Below are 19,887 nucleotides of genomic sequence, written 5' to 3' on the forward strand. Positions count from 1 at the left end.
CAGTGCAGTAAAGCAGGGTTCAGTAGCCTTTGAGGAAGGCTGCGTGGAGGTTTTCTGTGTCAGAAGATTTTACAGGTTTACAAGTGCAGGAACAGCCACAGGGTGCTCCTGTCTGGACACAAAATATCACTGATTGCTTTACTGGCCACATCCTTCAGCTGTGCTGGATGCTCTGGGTTATCTGCAAGGCTTTGTTTGATTTAATGGGAGCTGAATAAAACAGTCCTCTCTGATGCTTTTCTTGGGAGTTGGTGGTTTGCAGTCTTCACCCAAAATCTTTGTGGGCCTGGATTTCTGATGCTTGTGCCATGAGTTCCTGAACGCTTGCCATATCCCAACTTTTGTGAAGATGCTGAAGACCACCCCCCATTTTTCGTGATGCCAGTAGTCACATTCAGTGTTCTTCTGTAATGTCTGTTCTATGTTGTGTGCACTTCAAAGGCAGTAGAGGTAGTTCTGCTACCTCTTTTAGCAGTATTTATTTGGTCACCATGTGGGTATTTCTGCTTCTTACCTGCTCTGTCTGGAACAGGCTGGCCTGGCAAGTGGTAGAATTGCCATCCCTGGACGTGTTCAAAAAGTGTGTAGGTGTGGTGTTTAGGGACTTGGTTTAGTAGTGGATTTGGTAGTGCTGGGTTAATAGTTGAACTCCATGATCTGAGAGGTATTTTCCAACCTTAATGATTCTGGGATTCTGTCTCAGTTTTGAAACAGCCTTTTACCTTGTTTGTCTTTTCACAGCATTTTGCTTCTTGGTTGTTACCTTCTATATCAGCTGGGTTATAATTGTCTCAGGTCAGACTGAATTTCAATTTTATTCTTAAGCTTTTGACTTCAGGACAGGAAAATGAAATTTTGCTTGAAAAATAATATCAAAAAGCTTTCTTGTGGGTTATTTTCATTCAAATGACCTACATACTCAGCAACAGTCAAGCTGACTTTAGCCATGGTAAAGTTGAAGAGAAGCTGTTGGGTCATATTGTTAAACATTTAGGAGGCTGAACTAGTTCTGTTCTTTTGTAAATGTTTATTTGGATACTGTCTTTGCTGTCATTGTGGGGCTGATGATTCCTAGACAGCTCTAAGTTTCAACAGTGTCTACAATGTAATAAGGTAGAGGAGATTCTTGGAAATGTGATATGCTTAAAATTGTGTTTTAATAAGTACAATGTAGCCTTTAATTTCATTGGAGGAAAGCTCATCACAGGAGGAGCAGAAGTCAGGGTATGCATTTAGTGCTTATTATGAAGGATTTGTAACTCTTCCTATAAAAAGTATTGAACCTGTAAAAGAAAACAATATTAACATTATTTCAGTTTGGGGCCACGTTTTCTAAGTGTAGTATATTTTAAATACATAAGTTAGGCATGGAATTAGCAGATCATTCATTGCTTGTATGGAAAAACTGACAGCAATTGCATGCTTGGCTTAAAATAATCTAAACATTTCTGTATTAGAAAAATCTTTCCAAATAATTGGTAGCCCAAACCAGGAACCTGCCAAAATCTGAAACTTTCACTATGCAAAACAGAACCTAAGTTCATTGCTTCGTGTTGATATTTTAGTTACAGAAGAGAATTAAATGACTGCCTCAGATTGACTGGATTTGTTTGGCTATTTGCAATGTTGTTACCTTGCCTGTCCTTCAAAGGGAATGTGCTTAAATCTGAAATTCAGATTAAAAAACTCTAAAATTTTTCAATTACGTTGAGCAGAGCTATGCCATTTTAAATATTGGAAAACATATTTCTGCTATTACTAGGAAATTGATGCAATGAATACTTTTGGTCTACATGAAGATTCATTAAGAACTTTATGGGCATAGAAGTTTTAAGCGCTTTTAGACAGGTGGATGAAAAATAGATCTTGTTTACCTGTTCAAGTTTTCCATACCTCAAAAACTTGAAGAACTAAGTCTGAGCAAACAAAACTACAATGTTTTCACTTTTTGCATTAAAAAACTTGAATTATGGAAATATATTTTTGATTTTGAGTTGATTGGAAGGCATGTATTTTATGCTTCACATAAAAATCCTACTTTACAATCTGATTTCCTTCCTCTTTATATAATTCATATATATTGTAAACTGACCATTTTATTCACCAAAGTAGGTTTGTTCTTAATCTTGAAGAGTCTGTGGCTCATGTTTCATAGGTGAGCTTATTAATGCCTTTTTATTTTAAAATTCTATATTTGCCAAGTAAAATACTTTTATTCATTGACTGGTAATGATTGCCAAAGCATATTTAAAACAAAATTCCAACCAAGGCAGTAATTTTCTCTTTGGGTGCATGTACTGTGGTCAAAATTCACAATATGGGTTTTTAAAACAAAATGTTACACAGGTATTCACTGACTAAGAGAACAGTGTGTGTTGCTTGGAAGCAGATAAGGGAAATTATTTCTGTCTTTGTGCTAGGCCCCAGTGTTTTATTGAACCCTATAAATGTCTGTATGTTCCTTGAAAATCTAAATGGCTGTGACCCCAGTTATGAGAGAAATGTGGTGGTTTGAATGATTTTTAGGAAAATACTTCAGGTGCAAAATTACTGCATTGTTAAGAATGATGAGAGTTGTTGGATATTGGCCTGATGCTTCAGAGTAGCAAATACCTGCTCAATGGTGAATGATGCAGTTCTTTATTATTGCCAATAAGCTATAGGGTGTTTTCTTTTGGCAGACATTCTGGAGTAACTTAATGGGATTGGACGTCTGAAATGAGACTTATAATGCGCTACTGAAGCTAAAGGAGCACTGTGATGCTTCACTCTAAGAGATGCTCTGCAGTTCTGTTTGGGTTTTTGGGTGATTTTTGTCTGAGGGCTAGGGGAGGTCATTTGCAAGAAAAGAGTTAACAGTTGCAAAGAAAAGATTTTTGGCAGAAGTCTGTTTGCTATGAGTATGGGCATGGATAAGTTTCCTTTATAGGGAAGGGTGTCTATTTTAATTACTTCAGATGTTGATCCAGCTGGTTTAGCCCATTTATAATTTGAATTGCTCTGTAGAGATCAGTTCCTGATGCTGGAATGTTCAGCATCTAAGATCTCTCTAGTGCCTATCATTTTGATAGAATTTTTTTGAGCACATACTGCATGTCCAAAGAAGAGGCTAAACTGGCTTCCTAGACTTCTATGACTATTCTGCTCCTGAAAGGCAGAGCATGCATACCTGTATTAGCTTGTCTCAGGAAAAATGTGAAAGGTCGATCTGCTTTGAAAATAGGTGTTCGAGATCTTTTCAGTAAGACCATTGCTGTAATGCAACAAAGAAAATATCAGTAAAATGCATCTTCTTTTCTTTCCATCTTCCATACAGTGCCCTCAAGCTCTGGTTAGTACCTTGACTTTTGAGTTGCTCCTCTGCTCTAAGACAAAAACAACAGTTTTATCCAGCAGTGAGATCAGTCTGGCAAAATTAACAAGTTAGTAGTTGTGAGGCTACATGCATGTGATTTGTGCATATTTAAGTGCTGAAGGGCATCTGCCTGGCATTGGATCTCAAAGGTAATTTTTGTTGTCATCGCGTCCCTAACTGCTGAAGTCATACCATGCTATTGCCTCACCTGTTAGCCAATTCCTAGCTGTGCTGTTCTGGTGAAAAAGATAAGCAAGGCACAATTGTAGTTCCTTATCCAATTGGGAGACAAGCAGCAGAGAAATATGTACGTCATTGTGGAATTTCTCTAGTCAGAGCTCTCAACAAAATCTTAAATATCCTCAACTCAGTTTATAACTGTCTTTCCTCTCTGGCTGTGGGTTAATTATTAGATTAAATAAAGAGTTTTTAAGAATTGTGATGGCTCAGCTATTATTAAAATGTGTCTTGTTTAAATAAATTCTTCCTTTAAGCTATATAGTATTAAGAATACATTGTCAAACACCCCACCACTAAACCCATCAGATCTGAATTATTTTTTGAACAGTTAAAACAATGGAATTAGTTTGAAAATTCAATTAAGACACAATAAAACTAGTTTGGGAAGGCACTATTTTAGTGCTTTTAAAAAAATATGCCTAGTTTCAAGTCATCATGTCACTAGATCTTTAGAAGTAAACAATAAGCGTAATTGCACTTTTTAAAATCTGCTTGTCAGCTTGGTCTAATTGGAGTTAAGGGATGTTTTGGCATTGGTTTCAAGGGGATAAAGGTCTATTCTCCTTAGTCTTTGGTATGTAATTGAAGGCACCTAAAGATTTATTTTGTATGAGCCTTACCACAAAGTTATTAAAAACATTACTGCCCTGGTAGAGATTAAAACTTTTACAAAACTTAAAACTGTACAGCTCTGCAGAAAGGTTAACTTAGTTATGCTAGATGTTCTCTGCACACCCCACTATGTACACGTGTGTCTTATTCAGGGTTGTTTCTAGAGGAATACTGAATACATCAATTCAGGTGTGCTCAGATTGTTTTTGACATTGCAGCTGTGGGATGTTGGAGTGAGGGGATGCGCAACAGGTTGGGCACCACAGTGAGATGCTCTGCCATGCTTTCTACATGCTTCTTGAATTCCTTCCTGGGAGCATGGAGGAGAAGTGGTAGAGTGCTCTGGTCCCCAGCCAAGGACCCAGCAGCATTTGTGATATGGAGCACATTTATCCTTGGCACAGCCCAGGGAAGCAGAAAGGCAGGATGTGGTTAATGGTGAATGACTCATGTCTTGACTGGGTAGTCCATAGCTGAGACTTTGCTCTGAGTCTCCCACTCACCTAGTCCCATCTGCTCGTGTGGAAGTGATCTGTTAGCAGGAGCTACTGCACATGAAGGTCACACTTCAAAGTGTGTAAGAATCAAGCTTGTCTGCATAAAACTTGCCCATCATTACCATTAATGCTATCAAAGGGATCATCCTCAAATCCCATGACAGTTCAGGAGCTGTAGATAAAATATTACTAACCTTTTTTCATTTTTTTTTCTTATGATCTGAGCAAATAGATATTTAACCAGCAGAAAAATATATATGGTATATTTTCTCAAACTGGATTTTCCCTGGACTGGCAAAGTTGTTTTTTTTCATTTGAGCCATTACACCTTGGACATAAAAATTAAAGTTTCTTATGAGCAATTACAAAGGTAAAATGAAAGTGTGTTAAATGCAAAAGTTTGTTAGGCATACATGTAAATTCTACCATGCTTTTTTTTTTGTTGTTTTTTTTTGTTTTTGTTTTAAATAAGAGACTAGTAGTTGGTTTTATAGTGGTAAGCTCCAGAAGTGAGAAGTTTGTCTGAGTATTTGATTTACCTGTAGCTCCTGATGCCTTTGTACCATCTTCTGTTACTTCAATCTCTGCTTTGTGAATAGCTTCTGAAATATAAAGACTATCTTGCTCTGCAAAACCCCAAAAATTAGTAAGTTATTTTCTGCATTTCATAACAAACATATTTTTAAAAAATACTCAGAATGCTTTCAACTTCTTTTTTTCCTGTGGAATGTAAGGCTCACATAACTGTTAGATATTTCAGCATTTGACTGTTCTCCCACTATATGGATAACAGTGGATTGAATGCTGAATGGGAGTTACTAGTTTGAGAGGTCTCCAGGTTGCGGTGGAAGGCAAGGTTGCATAGTAAAAATAGAAACATAAACAGAGTGAGGACAGTGAAAGAACTGAAGAACCCTTGGAAGTGAAAATATAGAAAAAATGTTCTTCAGGAAGAAACAATGGAACTGTGACATAAAATGAATCTTGGAAAAGAATTAATTTCAGAAAGACTCTGAAGAGAGTGTTACAAGTCTGCTTTTCTCCAGCGGCCTGCAAAAGGCAGAAAGCAGGAAGGGTTGAGAAGTTCTTTCTTTCTTGTCTGAATTCAAGGATCAAGTCCAACATGTAGGTGAAATCAAAGAAATGCTAAAAGAGAATTTTATCTATTTCTGTCTTAATTTTGTCCAGTCAGAAAAAAATGTGAGGGAAGCAAGCAGGACAAAATTAGGGAGAGGAAGAATTTTAAAAAATAGATAAATCTTACACATTTTTGAGGGGGAATATACAAGCTTTCAGGTATAAAAAAGCTATTTCAGGTCTGAAATGAAGAAATACATTTGTTTGCTAAACCTGATCTGAGAGTAAATATTCTGAAGATTATCATTCTGCTTCATATGGAAGAGAAAATGAAAACTTACCTTTTTTTTTTTGACTATCTGTGGGTTAAGTAAAAGATACATCTTCCTTGTAAACTCTGCCTTACATAACTCTTAGACCATATAGAACCCTAATGCTATGATGTGGTGTAAGAGAAGAACTAAGAAGAGCCGCAACATATCCTTTGTTCCATAACCCTGCCAGGGCAGGATCAAATACTTCTACGAGCCTTATCCTGTATGCCAAAAGCAAAAAGGGAAGCTGCTAAATTATATTGTTTATGGAATTAATTTACCCAAAGCATTTATCTTATTTAAATAGATATTAACTTTATAAAATACATCCTTCTGTAGTTTATCAGTATATTAACATTTGTTTGCAATAAGCAAAGCAGCAGTGAGTAGTAACAAATTATTTTAATGTGCATCTCTGTGCAGTCTGAGATCTGTATTGCAATGGAACATTGATATGTTCAATTTTAAGAGCAGCATAAAAAGACTCCATGAGTGATGTGCCTTCTGAGGTTTATCCCAGGAAAGCAACTCTTCTGTAAAAGCGGGTTTGTCTGAATTGGAGCAATTTCATTTATTCACTCACATGCACAAGAATGTGAGCTGCTTGCTGGGCAGCTACCACTCCCAAGTCTTTACTGTGAGCAGAAATGACTAAGTTGAAATATTTTATTGCTGGAAGGAGTCAAAAAGAAAAAATAATGTGGATTCTTTATTTTTCATTTAATATTAAATGGGGACAAATTTTCCAAGGAGCAGAAGAATTTCAGTATTCCAAACCCAAGAATTTAATCATAACAACAGTATTTTAGCAAAGGGAAAGTATAACTTTGTATACTGATTACTGGATTAGCAAGACACTCTGTATAGCCTGGGCATAAACCAGTATTGTTTGCAGTGTCAGGAGTTGGAATATAGACTTGTTGGACCAGCATCCCTCACTGTTAAATAACTATTTGAAAACACAAACAGGAATGTAAGTTTTACTAACGCATCCTAAATTTCTGAATAAATAACCATTTTCCCAAGCCTACACTGTCTTGACAGTTTTAATCTTAGAGACAAGAAAGAAGTAAGTTCAAAACCAAAACCAAACCTGTTCTTTTCAGGTTCCTCTTTCTTACAAAACAGCTCAAAAACAATTGCAGTTGAGTGTGAATTGTGCTTTAGAGTTTCACAGATAAAGAAGTACAATCAATTCAGAAGACCCAGGTCTAGCAAATCATTCAAATATATAAGAGTCTAGAACTATTGGGTCAAGGATCATTTTGTATTTGGTCAAGCCTCTTACCTGAAATGCCTTTAAAATTAGCAGTGATGGGATCAAATGCATCTCTAATTCCCAAAGCAGAAAGCACTGTCTTTAGGTCAAAAAGGCTTTGAATACTGAACCTGAAATTAATGTAATAGACTTTATTTAAATGCAGGATTTGTAGAGTTTTGTAGAATTAAAAAGCATTAACAGATACAATTTATTTCAAGCCTTTTCATTTCATCCATCTCTTCCTGTATGAGTTCAGTGCATTGTCTGATTAAGTGTATTTGCAGAAAAGTAGCTCACCTTCACCTGAAGGCATTAACAGAAGGAATCCCTCGCCACCCTCTGTTGCAATCAGATTGCTACTAAGTCTTCTTGACATGTGGATTTTGCATTTTCATAAAGTGTTCTCTTTCTAAAGTTATTTTTGTCTATAGCAAATGGCCCTTGGAAATATTTCCCAAAAATTAGCTTGAAGAAAACAAATATTAATGTGCACACTGGTTTTCAGTGCTCTGTTAATGTGACGAATATGTTGTAAGACGTGTGTAATGAAGCCCTTCTTTGCTAATCCATACAATAGATACAGCCACATAAAGCCTTCGGTGCCTAATTCCTCCTGCTATGCAATTTCATTGGAGTAGATGATAGAAGATACCTCCAGCATAGGTGTTTGCTAAAACAACAACTGACTAAAGTGGAAAATGAATGAGTGAAACCTGCTTTGTGCATGGAAAGATGGTTATGGCTGCTGGTGGGGGGCCAAGCTCTTTGTCTAGTGCCTTTTTAGTACTCTGGCAAGTTTAGAAAATACGAAATAGTGTGTCTTTAAGAGAAAAATGAGTGTGGGAAAGGTCAAGCAATATTTCTCTGGTTTACATCCTTAAAGGATTTATACCCCAAACAAATAGTAAGTAAAAGCTGTAGGATCAACTGAAATACTTAGGTTTTTCAAAACAATACAGAGTGTAACCAGAAAGCCTTGTAATTCCTGGCTCACCTCTTTGTGGTTTAAGAAAGGGTTAGAGCATCTCTGATCATGTGATGGATAATGAAACCAAAAGCACGTAATTTGATTTTGCTCACACGCTGCTTGTGTCAACACTGTCACATGGAATTCTGACAGCTAAAGTAGTGAATCTGTTGTGCTAACATTGCTTACCTAGGCAGAAAAATGTCCATCTTTGTTCTCTTCAAGCTGTTGGCCCAGTGGGTTATGGTTTTGGCAGAAAGGTGAGACTCAATCTGGGACAAAGGTGTTCTTTTGTGGCTGGGAAGTACTAGGAACATGCTGAGTTTCTCCCCCAGGTAGGGTAACTCGACCACGCTGAAAGCCTCCAGAGCTGCAGTCTGGAACTGGCCTGTGGGTGGGCAAAGAGAGATCTTATTTCATCACTCAAGTGGGAAGAAAACCCCAAACCCACAACCCTTGCTGGGGTCAGCAGACAGTTCAGAGCAGCTGTGGTGGGATGTAAGGAGTGGTCTGCAGTTCTTGGGCTCCTGTAGCCAGCTCAGGTTGCTCTTAACTCACCTGAACAGAGCTGAGTGTGTCAGAGACACAGACATCTTGGCAGAGCAGTGCCAATGCCACTGATAGCACCTGAAGAGCCACCTCAACAGTGCATGGGTATTTTATTACTTTTCCATATAACAGCTGTCCTCCATGCTCAGTCTGGGAACAAAAACCCCAAAACTACCAAGTCAACGACAGCAACTATGATGACTTTTCCCACAATGTATGTTCTTTGAATAAACTTACAATTTTATATTTTTCACTAAAATTTTACTACAACAGATAGGAATTACAAAAACAAAATGCAGTGTCCTATTTGATTAATTGAAACCTACTTTGGATCATGTTTCCATCTTTACTACCTTTAAAAGTAAATTTTAATCTTATTTCAAGAAAAAAATAGTTCAATTAAACAAGAGCTAGTATATGCTTATTTAAACATTTACTATTTATTTATTTTTTATTTATGCACAAAATTTATATTTTTAAAATCTAGGCACAGAGACCTATCACAGTCAGGTGAAGGTCATAAAAAATAGTCTCAAAAGTAAAAGCTGGAGAGCTTCCAAACTTCCAATTAGCTTTACAGCAATCTGTAACAGCCATTGGAAAGTATCATTTTCATCCCATAATCCAAAAAAAAAGTTAATCCAGACATTTCTAATGAATTTTGTTATACAGTAGAACAGATTTGGTTGTCACAATTTTACTTCCTAATTTAATTTTCTCATCTGAGAATCCAATAAGTAGCATTTCAGGAACACTCAGCAATTGTTATTGGGTCAGGAGTTTAATACAACTTAAGTACAAGGCACTGCCTTTACCGCAAGCCATCCAAAATATTGAATCTACATCTCCTTCACCCAGCTGTAGCAGTTGTATCTTCAAGGGTAGATGCTCACACTGTTTGAGTCAGTGGTTGTAAATAACTGTATATGGATAGCTCATGTTCATAATACCTAAATATTTGCCAATAAATACATAGCTATAGTATTTCTGAAATATTTCGTGTACAGTGTTTGTTAGTTTTGCAGATATGGGCTAGTGAGGATTCATTAAGTGTTGATTGTTCTGCTAGATTAAATTTTAGGCTCTTGGACCAGCCCTCCTGCCTTGCAGTCTGGAGAGAGAATTGCTCTGTTAAAACCAACTCCCAGCATGTGGAGCATTTGCTGGGAAAAGATGTTCTGGTTTCTAATGGGCAGGCAAGTAAGATTTATATTTGCAATGCACTGGATATGAGTGGTATAATTTGTGGGCATGCTGATATTTTGAAGTCAGCACATTCTGCACAAAGGTTATACAGTCCTTATTTATTAAGTAGAAAGAAAATCAAAGACTTAAGATTATTGAGTCAGAACATTTAGTGTTCGTTGCTTGAGCTAGTTTTGAGCATCCCATAAGGATTACACATATGCTAAATTAGAATTCAAACATAGTTAACAAAATGCTTGGAAAAATGAGTATGTAAAATAGTTGTGGTGTTTAAGAAGTGTGTGTGAACAGTAATGTTGACATTTTCTTAGAGCAGTCTTACTTGTTCCTAGGCTGGTTTGTTCTGCATGGCAATGTTCAAAGGATAAACAATGTTGTAGATGCTGCAATTGATAACAGGCCACAGCTTATCTTTTTCACTCTGTGTTTTGGATCCTGGTGGGACACAGCTGCTATCGTTTAATAATAAAGGACAGTCATCTCAGTCCTCTGTTTAGCTGTACAGAGCCAGTCTTTTGTATTAAGTTTGAACTGATTTGTTAGAAATGTTTCTGGATTTTTTAGTGACAAAGATTGAATTGGCCCAATCAAATCTGACAACCAGCAATTTTTATATTATCCCTTCTATTTTGGCTTTCCTTAAAAGTCCCTCCAGCTGCAGAGAGCTCACATGTTTCAGTCTGGATAAAAGGAAGGTAATCCAAATATTTTGTCTTTCCTTTTCGTGCAAAAATTTAGTGCTCTAGCTACCTACTTAAGGATGATAGGATAGAGTTCCTTGTGTTTTAGCCAGTGGTCAAAAGAGCACAAGAAATGATTTCACATCAACTTTGCAAGGAATCTGCAGCAAATAATGGTCAGACAAAGCAGCTCAGCTGTGGAGCTCCTGGTAATTGGCTTTACCTGAGATCTCTACTTGTACAAGCAACAGCATCATCCTGCCTTCTGTCATTTAATAATCTGGGACCTTAATGATCACCATTCCAGAATATGAGAAGAACCTGCATGTGGAATTGCAAATGAGTCAGCAAAGATTTTTAATAGCCTGATGATTCAGTTTTTCCCATGATTAGGGAATGGGAGTACATTTGTAAGAAAAAGAAGGCAATCTGGGAAACTTTAAGTCTGTCTTTGAGAAGTTTAAGGACACTCTGGAGAAAAGAATAATCAGGTTACAGAGAGAAATAGAAATTGAGATAAATCGCCATGTCATGTAGTCTGGCAAACAAAACTATAAACTTTTTTGATTTGTTAACTAATTTGATAAAAAGGCATAGATCCAGCCATCTAGTTTTAGGCAAAGCATTAAACATTGTTTCACTGTGCCACTATTTACAGGTAGAAGTGGTGGCACTTAGAACCAGAAAGGAAAGGCAGCAAGCAGCCACTTGAAGGGGAAACTACAATGAGCAAAGGTACGAGAGATTAAAAAGGGTCACTAGTAGCTTTCCAAAGTATTGTCAACACTCAAGACTTTTATCAAAGACAAGCAGTGAGATTGCTGTGAAGACTGGAGTGGTGGAAACAAAATAGTGGGTCAAAAACACATAAAGAATTTATATATCTCTGGAGATTTCCCTTTCCCTGATTTACTTAGGGAAAAAGCCGTCAAAAGGGAAAAAGCCGTCAAAAGGAAAAAAGCCCAGGTGGGCCCAACCTTGAGTAACCACCCTGAGCTGATTCTGCAATGCTCTACACGAGGTATTTTTGTCAAGACACAGAAATTGTGAAAGCATTTTATCAAGTATGTGTATGCCCTCACTGAAAGTTTTGTGTACATTTCTGGTAATTTATTTTAAAGAAAGATTAATTTAAATTGGAAAAGTTCAAAAAAGAACTCGTAGAGAATTTGGAGCATTTGGTTTTTGAATAGTTTAGAAGAGCCTGGCATCTTAATCTTAGCTATTAGGAAATTGAGAGAAAACTTGGTGGCTTGCAATTACTTCTGGAAGTAAATATTAAAGTGGAAGAGAAGCTATTTAACTTAAAGGATAAATCAGGCAGGATGTTAAGAGATATAAATCTGTCTTGAAAAAAATTAGATTTGGAATTTGGACAGTTTTTACCCAAGTGCAGTTCTGAAATTTAGAGTAGGAGGGAAAAGAGCTTTTTATATTTTAAAAGAGATTGTGTAGCTAACTGGCATAGTTCCTGGTGGCAAAAAATTAAGCCTGCAGCATGAGTCCTTCTGTCAGCAGCCCACATATATCAAGCCTTTGAAAGTAGCCTACACTGTATTCATATATTATACAAATAAAAGTTGGACCTATATTTATACTGTTTTAAGCCCATGCTGAGATCATCCACTGTTTTGGTATACATGACATAAGAATTTCTTTTCCTTTTCTAGAATTTATCTCTGAAAATCTGCAGTTTTTCCCTAAAGACTTGGCTGCAGTGCTGGTGCTCTTGGTTATGCTCTGCTCCCTCTGGTGCTCACACATTCAAGGGACAGTGATTTGGCTGAGGGGCCAGGAAATTTCTTACCCAACAAATCAAATTGGTAGGGATTTGATACAATTTTAGTCTTAATTGCCCCTCTGTCATGGGGTCAGATATGCTTTCTACTGCAGCCCCTTCCTAGACAGCTTTATTTAACCAGCTCTATGCTATTGTAAAGGACTTTGTATATTGCAGTACCCTCAGTCTCTTATCTTTCTTTCTCCTGGCATGACATATTGGTGCCTTTTGACTGTTTCCTACAGCTGACAAGTTTGTTATGGAGTACTGGGAGCTGTTGGTTTGTGAGGGTTGGGACAGGGACAGTAGATATTTTAGGAACCATTTTGAACCCAGGATCTGTTTCACGATTGTCTGGAATTATGAGGAGTCAATTTGGTCACCTTCATTTGATGGGACTCCTTCTGAGACTGTCCAAGCTGGGAAAACAACACATTTTAGTGTGATATCTGTGGGAATTAAATAAATCTGTTCCAAATTGCACAGTAGATCAAATATGGATCAAGGACAGTTACCATAGTTAACTTCAGCTGTGTGGTGCATGGTAGGCACTTTCAGGGTTGAGCCCTCTGGTGTCGTAAAAGGCAACATCTGGGAATCCATGAAGGAAAACTTTTTTAGCCACATGCTTCTGAAGTACAGGGTGCTCACCAGGGTGACCTGGCTGAGCGATGACCCAGCGCTCTCCAGTGTCATCCCATGCATATCCCCATCTGCATGAAAAAGAGACAAGGGAGGGGGACACATGCAGTCCTATGTGCCCAGGCCTAAAGGCCAGATCCATGTGACTAAATAAAGCAAGCTGAGAACCTCTCCATCCCTAAGGCCAAGAGGCACAACTCATAAGGCACTGCTCACCCTCTACCTTCCCCTCCCCACCTACACATGCACCTCACTGGGGCTGCCTGTTGTTCCATGCTCTCCCCAGAGCTGAGATTGAGCTGGTCAGTGTGTTAATTCCCCATTTTGACTTTTTAAACTCACAGTCTGACTGCTGAGTTCATGCCCCTGTGTGTCCCTCATAGCAACATGAAAGCATTCAGTGTTGTGATACAGTCCAAGGGGAATTTGGCTGTTCCTAATTAAAACTGAGAACACTGCAAAGGATTGCCTTTTTAAAAATTAAGGGAACAAGGCAAAGTGGTTACCAGCTTGACACTGCTTACAGATTCAGACCTATTCCAGCTCTTCACATTACAGATGAGTGTTAACACAAAAATCAGGTTTCCTGGCTTTCAGCCTTGGTTTGGGCAACATGGATCATGGCAAAAGTCTTTATGCTTGGTTAAATGCAATTTCTCCCATTACTCTTATTTTACATTTCATTCATGTGCAACCATTCCTGTGGGTCCCTATGGTACCTGCAAGGTCAGTGGTGATCCATTCCTGTATGTGGGTGGTGTTGGGGTCGGTGAGGTTGGTTTGGAGCAGGCTGCTGTTGGCCCAGCGTGCAGCGCGCTTGGCAAAGTCGGGCGTGAGCTGCACACCTGCATCCACAAAGAGGGAACATCCCAGCTGGACCACTGTGCCTTGGCTGGAGTCAGCCACTGCTTCATCCACCATGCGCATGAAATCCTGCACGCTTTGATCTGCCGGGCAAGAGAGAGAAACTGCAATTGTTGTGCTGAGGTTAAGGACAGCAGGAACTGCCCCAGGGCTTCGCAGCTCTCAGCTCCAGTGCTGACACTGGTGTACTCTGACTGTTAAAGCCCTAAAACAACTGGAGCACTGTTGACTTTGTGGAGTATTCCTGTCAAGCACTGCTGCCATGGGCAGTGATGCACTGGGCGTTGGAAAGCTCTCTTCATGTGTCTGTAGAAATCACTCTAGTGCAGATATGTCAAGTGGCTGATCTCATGTCAGGCTCACAGTTCTATGCAGACACAGTTCTTAACAGTTAATAGGGTAGTTATTTTTTCTTGGTCACTCTCTGAGTTCCCACCAGTGAGGTCCGGCCAGTGCCTCTGGCCGTAACTGGCTGAGCTGCAAATGCCACAACACCACTATCTCCTTCTCCTTATGTTATCCACCTATTCCAGGAAAGGCATTTCTCTGACAGCCCCTCTGCCACCCTTGGGTCCTTAGGTGTTGTTTGATTTCTTGAAGAATTGTGTCCCAAACTGGCCCAGTATTGCTGATGAGCCCTGGCAACCCTAAACCTAGCTGATAAGTTGCTTCATGTGTTATAAGTGACTCCTTTATTTATACAGACCACAACAGTGGGCTTTTTTCTTATTTTAAGAAAACTGACATGATCTGAAGTGTAAAGTATTATTCTTGTGTGTTTTGCATGAGTATGGGAGCACTTGATGAGATCTCTGGAAGATGTGAGAAGTCAAAGATGGTAAATTAGAAGCAGAGATGAATGTAAGGAGTGGTATCCCAAGCTTGTGAGTTCACCAAAGTGCTTATCTACCCAAAGTCCCAAATTCTTACTTGGACAACAACTCAAAATTGCTTTAATAAAACAGTAAGGAGAAATCATTTTAAAGCGTGTGATTTTGTCTGTGCTGTCTACTGATACATCCCATTATACATTGGTTTTGTTAGTACTAGAATAAAGGTAAACAAATTTTCCTAACATTGAAAAAAGTATACAGTAAGAGCAGATTCTCTGTGAGCAGTGAATGAACCATTGATGTTTTTATTGTTTTCAGCCTGCTGAGGTCTTAACCATATCCTTCATTATTGGTTAGGAAAGACCAACAGAAACATTAATGCAGACATCTACTGGAAGAAAGAAATTTTTTCATATATATATATATATATATATACATACATACATATGCAATTTGGGATTATTAATCTTATAGGAAATTTCATTTCAGTATTTAATTAGTTTATTTGATTTAGACCATTTGAGGAAGTGGTTTCCTTCCCCTACTGGAAATACGCTATATACCAATAACAATAGATCCCATCCTATTTTATTTTCACATTCCTGCATAAATATTACTGAAAGCCAAAGCTCAAGTGGTCTATGCCACAGACAGATAAAATGGAGATAAAATGTCTGCTTGCGATGATGTGCCACATGAGAAGAAGAGAGCATAAAAGAGCTAGCAGGTCATTAACAATCCCTGCATTCTCTGTTATATTTTCTATGGAGATCTGTGCTTGAATTTCACTTTGAAATGTTACTCTGTAAGGTCCTTTCATAAAAACTGAGCCCCTAATGACCAGAAGTGTCAAGCAAGGTATAATCCTTGTATGAATTAATGTTGTTTAGGAATTGAATTTACAGAAATAGGAGTCCTGTAGGCAAGACCTTGTTATATCAGCTGCTCATAATTTAGATGCACTGTCCCTGTGTCAGTGCATGTAGCTGTATCTGTATGGATCAGCCAGAGTTAGCTGTTATTGCTGTGCTGGGGATGAATACCAATGCTGTACAGAATGGCGGTGTGACTGACGCATGTACACCGTGGGACAATGAAATTACTGGGTTTTAGTCTTCATACCCTGAAGGTAAATTTTGTGCTGAGAAATAGCAGTGTTATCTCTATACATAAGTATTGTATGTAAGCTGCAAATTTCGAAGATGAGGCAGTCATCTGCTTTTCATAAACGTTCTGCCCGTAATGTAAAATAGTTTTTGATATGTGATTTGAGATGGTAGGATAATCCAGAGCTAAAATGAAAACAGCATCCTTAAATTCAGCTGACTTAATGCTGGATTTAAAGACATCTGTCTTTCCCATATCCCTTCCAAATTCCCAGTGAGTTTTATATTTTAGCCTGTTTTCAGGGAAAGATGCAGTTGCACCATCCATCTGTCAACATATATCTTTGTCTGCCAGTCTCCTTCTGATAACTTTTCATATTTTTGGCCAGTTGTAATAGCATTAGAAAAGTCTTAAAGATAATTCAGCTTCTATAGGTTTCATAAAATTTGTTAGTGGGAAAGGAGGGAAAAACACTGTTTTCTGCCTGGCAGTTCTTTGCAGAGCACACAAAGGAGACCAGGACACAGTGGACACAATGGACACAATGGACCTCTGGCAAACCTGGAGTAATTCTGCTCTTCAGGGAAGTAGCTTTTTTTGATGTAGCTGTATTTTGTGTCATAAGAGAGTAAGTACTGATTCAGAAAAAGAGGAATAATAACCTGTTCGTCAGCTACTCCCTTGAGTTTCCTTTGTCCATCTGATACCTGGCTGTCAAAGACGGAGAAAAGTGCATCTTGCAGTGAGAAAGAAGAGGTTTAGTATGATGTGTGCAATTCCTGTCATCTTTGCAATTTATTACAAAAAGTAAGACAATAAAGATTTTTCTAAGTACATTACCATGAATGCTGTATCCTAGGGCATCTTGCAGCTCCATAAAGGTATTTCCTTGAGCTCCAAATTGCAGCAGCTCCAAAGAAACAGCCACGCTTGCTGGAGAGACTATCAAATTGGTCCCGTTCTCTGCTTCAGACACCTGCTGGTAGAGACTGATGGCAAATTCAGTCTTGTGCTCTCTCAGCTCATCATAGGAGATGCAGTTCCCTTTGGTAATGCAACAAGCAGACAGGAAAAATGCAGAGAATAAAATGGGCAACATGAAGATGAGCTGGGAACAGTCTCCACCAGCTAATACCTGCAATTAATGACACAGATATATTTAGAAAAGCAATAGTCTGAGCTGGCACAGGAACTTTCCATCAGTGTTGAGATATCACTTGCAGTAGTAATGATCACTGCTAAAATACTTGTCCAGGTCTACTCAGTAGCTACTGTCATTTAAAAAAAAAAAAAAAAAAAAAGAAAATATATAAATACATATGTATGGCCATGCTGATGACTCTATTGACTAACTAGAACTGAATTTTCCAGAATGCTGTAGCATGTAAGATGGTTGGCCATTACAGAGCATGGAGACACACAGTCTCTTGGTTAAAAATTAGCTACCTGCACACATGATGGGACACTTCAGTGCAGTCTCCATGCTGCTGAGCACCCACAGCTCCTTTCTGTCCCCAGCAGAAAGAGGGTCACACCCAGCACTCCCAGGAGAAAGGACACCCCTTGTAAAGTGCAGAAATCTAATTGGAAGCTCCAGGCTGGGCTTTGGATCCAAGTTTGCAAAAGGCTGACTTCAAATTTCCCCCCCAGATATTCCTTCTATGAAATTTATGCCATGAAAGAAAAGGTGGTATTTGCAAAAGGCTCCAGTGCTTGCAGCACAAAATCACCACATCGGATTTTAATGGGAAATCAAGCACTGGTCAACGTTATATTAAAAGACTCCTAGATTCATATTTAAAGGAATAATGCTAAAACAAGAGAATAACTTTCCTTACAGAATTCCATATTTGAAGATTGTATACAAGTATATTTTAAAAATTACTGCACCTTCTTTCACCTCAGGATTTCCTACAAATCTTTCTCCATGCCCTTTGCTCTAGAGAGCACCTCTAATGCTTCATATTTACTCACAGTTAGCTCTGTTAAGTTGTCTTGCCTTTCTGTGTCCTTCTGGGTTCCTGAATGGAAGCTGCCTATGAACGTCTTGTCTCCTTCTTTAATAGGTAGTGGAGCAAAGACCAAGTCATGAGACTGCATTTAAAGGGATAGTCAGTGATCAGAGTCTCTGTCGGCGATGTCTGTACCACTCTGTCCAAATTCCTGTAGGCTACAAGCTCCATGGAGAGCCAGGCAAAGCAGCGTGCCACTGACCAGCAAATCCAAGGCAAGGAACAAAAAGGTACACATGGACATAGAGTCAGCAACTTCCTTGCAAGCCCTACTCGAGCCTCATGAGGCTTGTGACCTGCTGGTACCGAGCAAGGCATCTCCTATCTCTCTTCCCACCCCCCTCCTTCTTTTATATGAATTCCATTGATTCCTCTGTCACAAAGGGGAAGAGAAAGGGCTCTCTGTGTACCAGGCACACAGCTATTTTTTTACCCCCCCCTTGAAACCCTATTCAGAAATCCCATGCAATTAAAATGTCTTTATTTCCATTTTTTAAAAATTAATGCTATCCAAAATAGCAAGATTTTCTTTCACTCTTTAGTTTCCAGAAGGAAAGAAACAACAAAGTGCTGCACTTGAAGGAGAGCAAATGAGGAAGGGGGCACTTTGAATGGACCAGAAGCAGAAGAGCTGTGGTTGTGACTGCTTTAAAAGCAGTTGTAGCTGTTCATGGCTTTCTTTGTGTGATTGGATCAAATCCTACTCATCATATTCACAGGTTCAGCCTCACAACTTCACAATGCCACCTAAGACAAGCAAGATGCGGCTTAAAAATTAACATACAACTGCAACTTACTGATCTTCCCAGAGTTTGATGTTAGACACTTGGCCATTTCACAATATGCATTCTTGTTGCAAGTGGGAAAGAAGACATTGGGAAAAAGGGCATTACAGTCAAGCAATAATTTAGGTGCTACTGTTTCACTCTTAGCAGGGAAGGAGTGGCCACACAATGGAATTAGAGCCCAAGTGAGAATGAAGCAGTGGGCCTCTCCTGTTCTTGTGCTGTTCCTCTCTCTCTGTTGTTTGGAGAATATGCCAGAACAGATGCTTACACTGGGGTCTGTTTCAGGATCCTGGGATTTAGAGCACATTCCTGCCAGGACTGATGAAGTGTAAGAGCTTGATCAGTCACAGTCTAATACAACAGGCAGAAATGTAATTTTGCCACAGATTTCAATGGCAGTATCTTCAGGCTGAAAATTACATTTGGGCTTAGGGGTTTGGCTGAATGAGGACCTCTCTGCTGAAGTTATCATTAACAGTTTCCACTGGAGTGGAGATGTATTCAGAGGGAATGAAACAGAGGACACCAAATGATTTCTCAAAGGGCTCAGAGCTGTCAATAGATAAATTAGCTCTGGTCACTGGTGAGGACTGTACACTGGATTTCATGTGGTGCTCCCAGAGGCTCTGGACCTGAAAAGACATTTTGTTTCCCTTCTTGATACTCTTCTGTGGATTTATTAAGATTGAAATGAAAGCTGGGGAACCCCTGAAAGTTTTAGGCATTACTACCTAAAAATAACATTCAACTCCCACTTTGCAAAAATGTTGCTATTCAGATTTGGGGTATGTATTTATGGTAGACATAATTGAAAATTAGACGTGGCAAAAATGTTGTGTAAGACAGCATAGTTTCAGTGGGAAAGGGAAAAAAGTGTTCTGGGTCTTGTCTCATTACAAATGAGACTTATAAATGGGAGTGTTTGTTTCAAATCTTCCCTCTCTGCAACTGTTTTAGGAAAGGAAAGCCGTGAGGAATCTTTGCAGCAAAAACAGTGTTTGCAGACAAACAGAGAGGACTTAGGAAAATTAAAACTGGATCAACATTGTTCAAAACAGCCATGGGGAATAAGAAATGTGCTGGGGGAAGCTTGGGGGAAGGTT

The 19,887-nt window shown here is 38.8% G+C and overlaps 1 protein-coding gene across 1 annotated transcript; it reads right to left on the minus strand.

The window, feature by feature from the left end:
* Positions 1-639: 639 nt before the first annotated feature.
* SERPINE3 (serpin family E member 3) lies at positions 640-17,900 on the minus strand. The gene is made up of 8 exons (XM_068182110.1): positions 16,825-17,900; positions 13,900-14,127; positions 13,054-13,251; positions 8,513-8,711; positions 7,384-7,484; positions 5,244-5,330; positions 3,170-3,253; positions 640-1,283 (listed from the first exon to the last, which is right to left on the minus strand). The coding sequence occupies exons 1-8, from the start codon at positions 17,081-17,083 to the stop codon at positions 1,243-1,245; spliced, it is 1,197 nt and encodes a 398-aa protein (XP_068038211.1). The 5' UTR covers positions 17,084-17,900; the 3' UTR covers positions 640-1,242.
* Positions 17,901-19,887: the final 1,987 nt, after the last annotated feature.

This window comes from Anomalospiza imberbis, chromosome 2, assembly GCF_031753505.1.
Source record: "Anomalospiza imberbis isolate Cuckoo-Finch-1a 21T00152 chromosome 2, ASM3175350v1, whole genome shotgun sequence".
Classification (NCBI taxonomy): Eukaryota; Metazoa; Chordata; class Aves; order Passeriformes; family Viduidae; genus Anomalospiza; species Anomalospiza imberbis.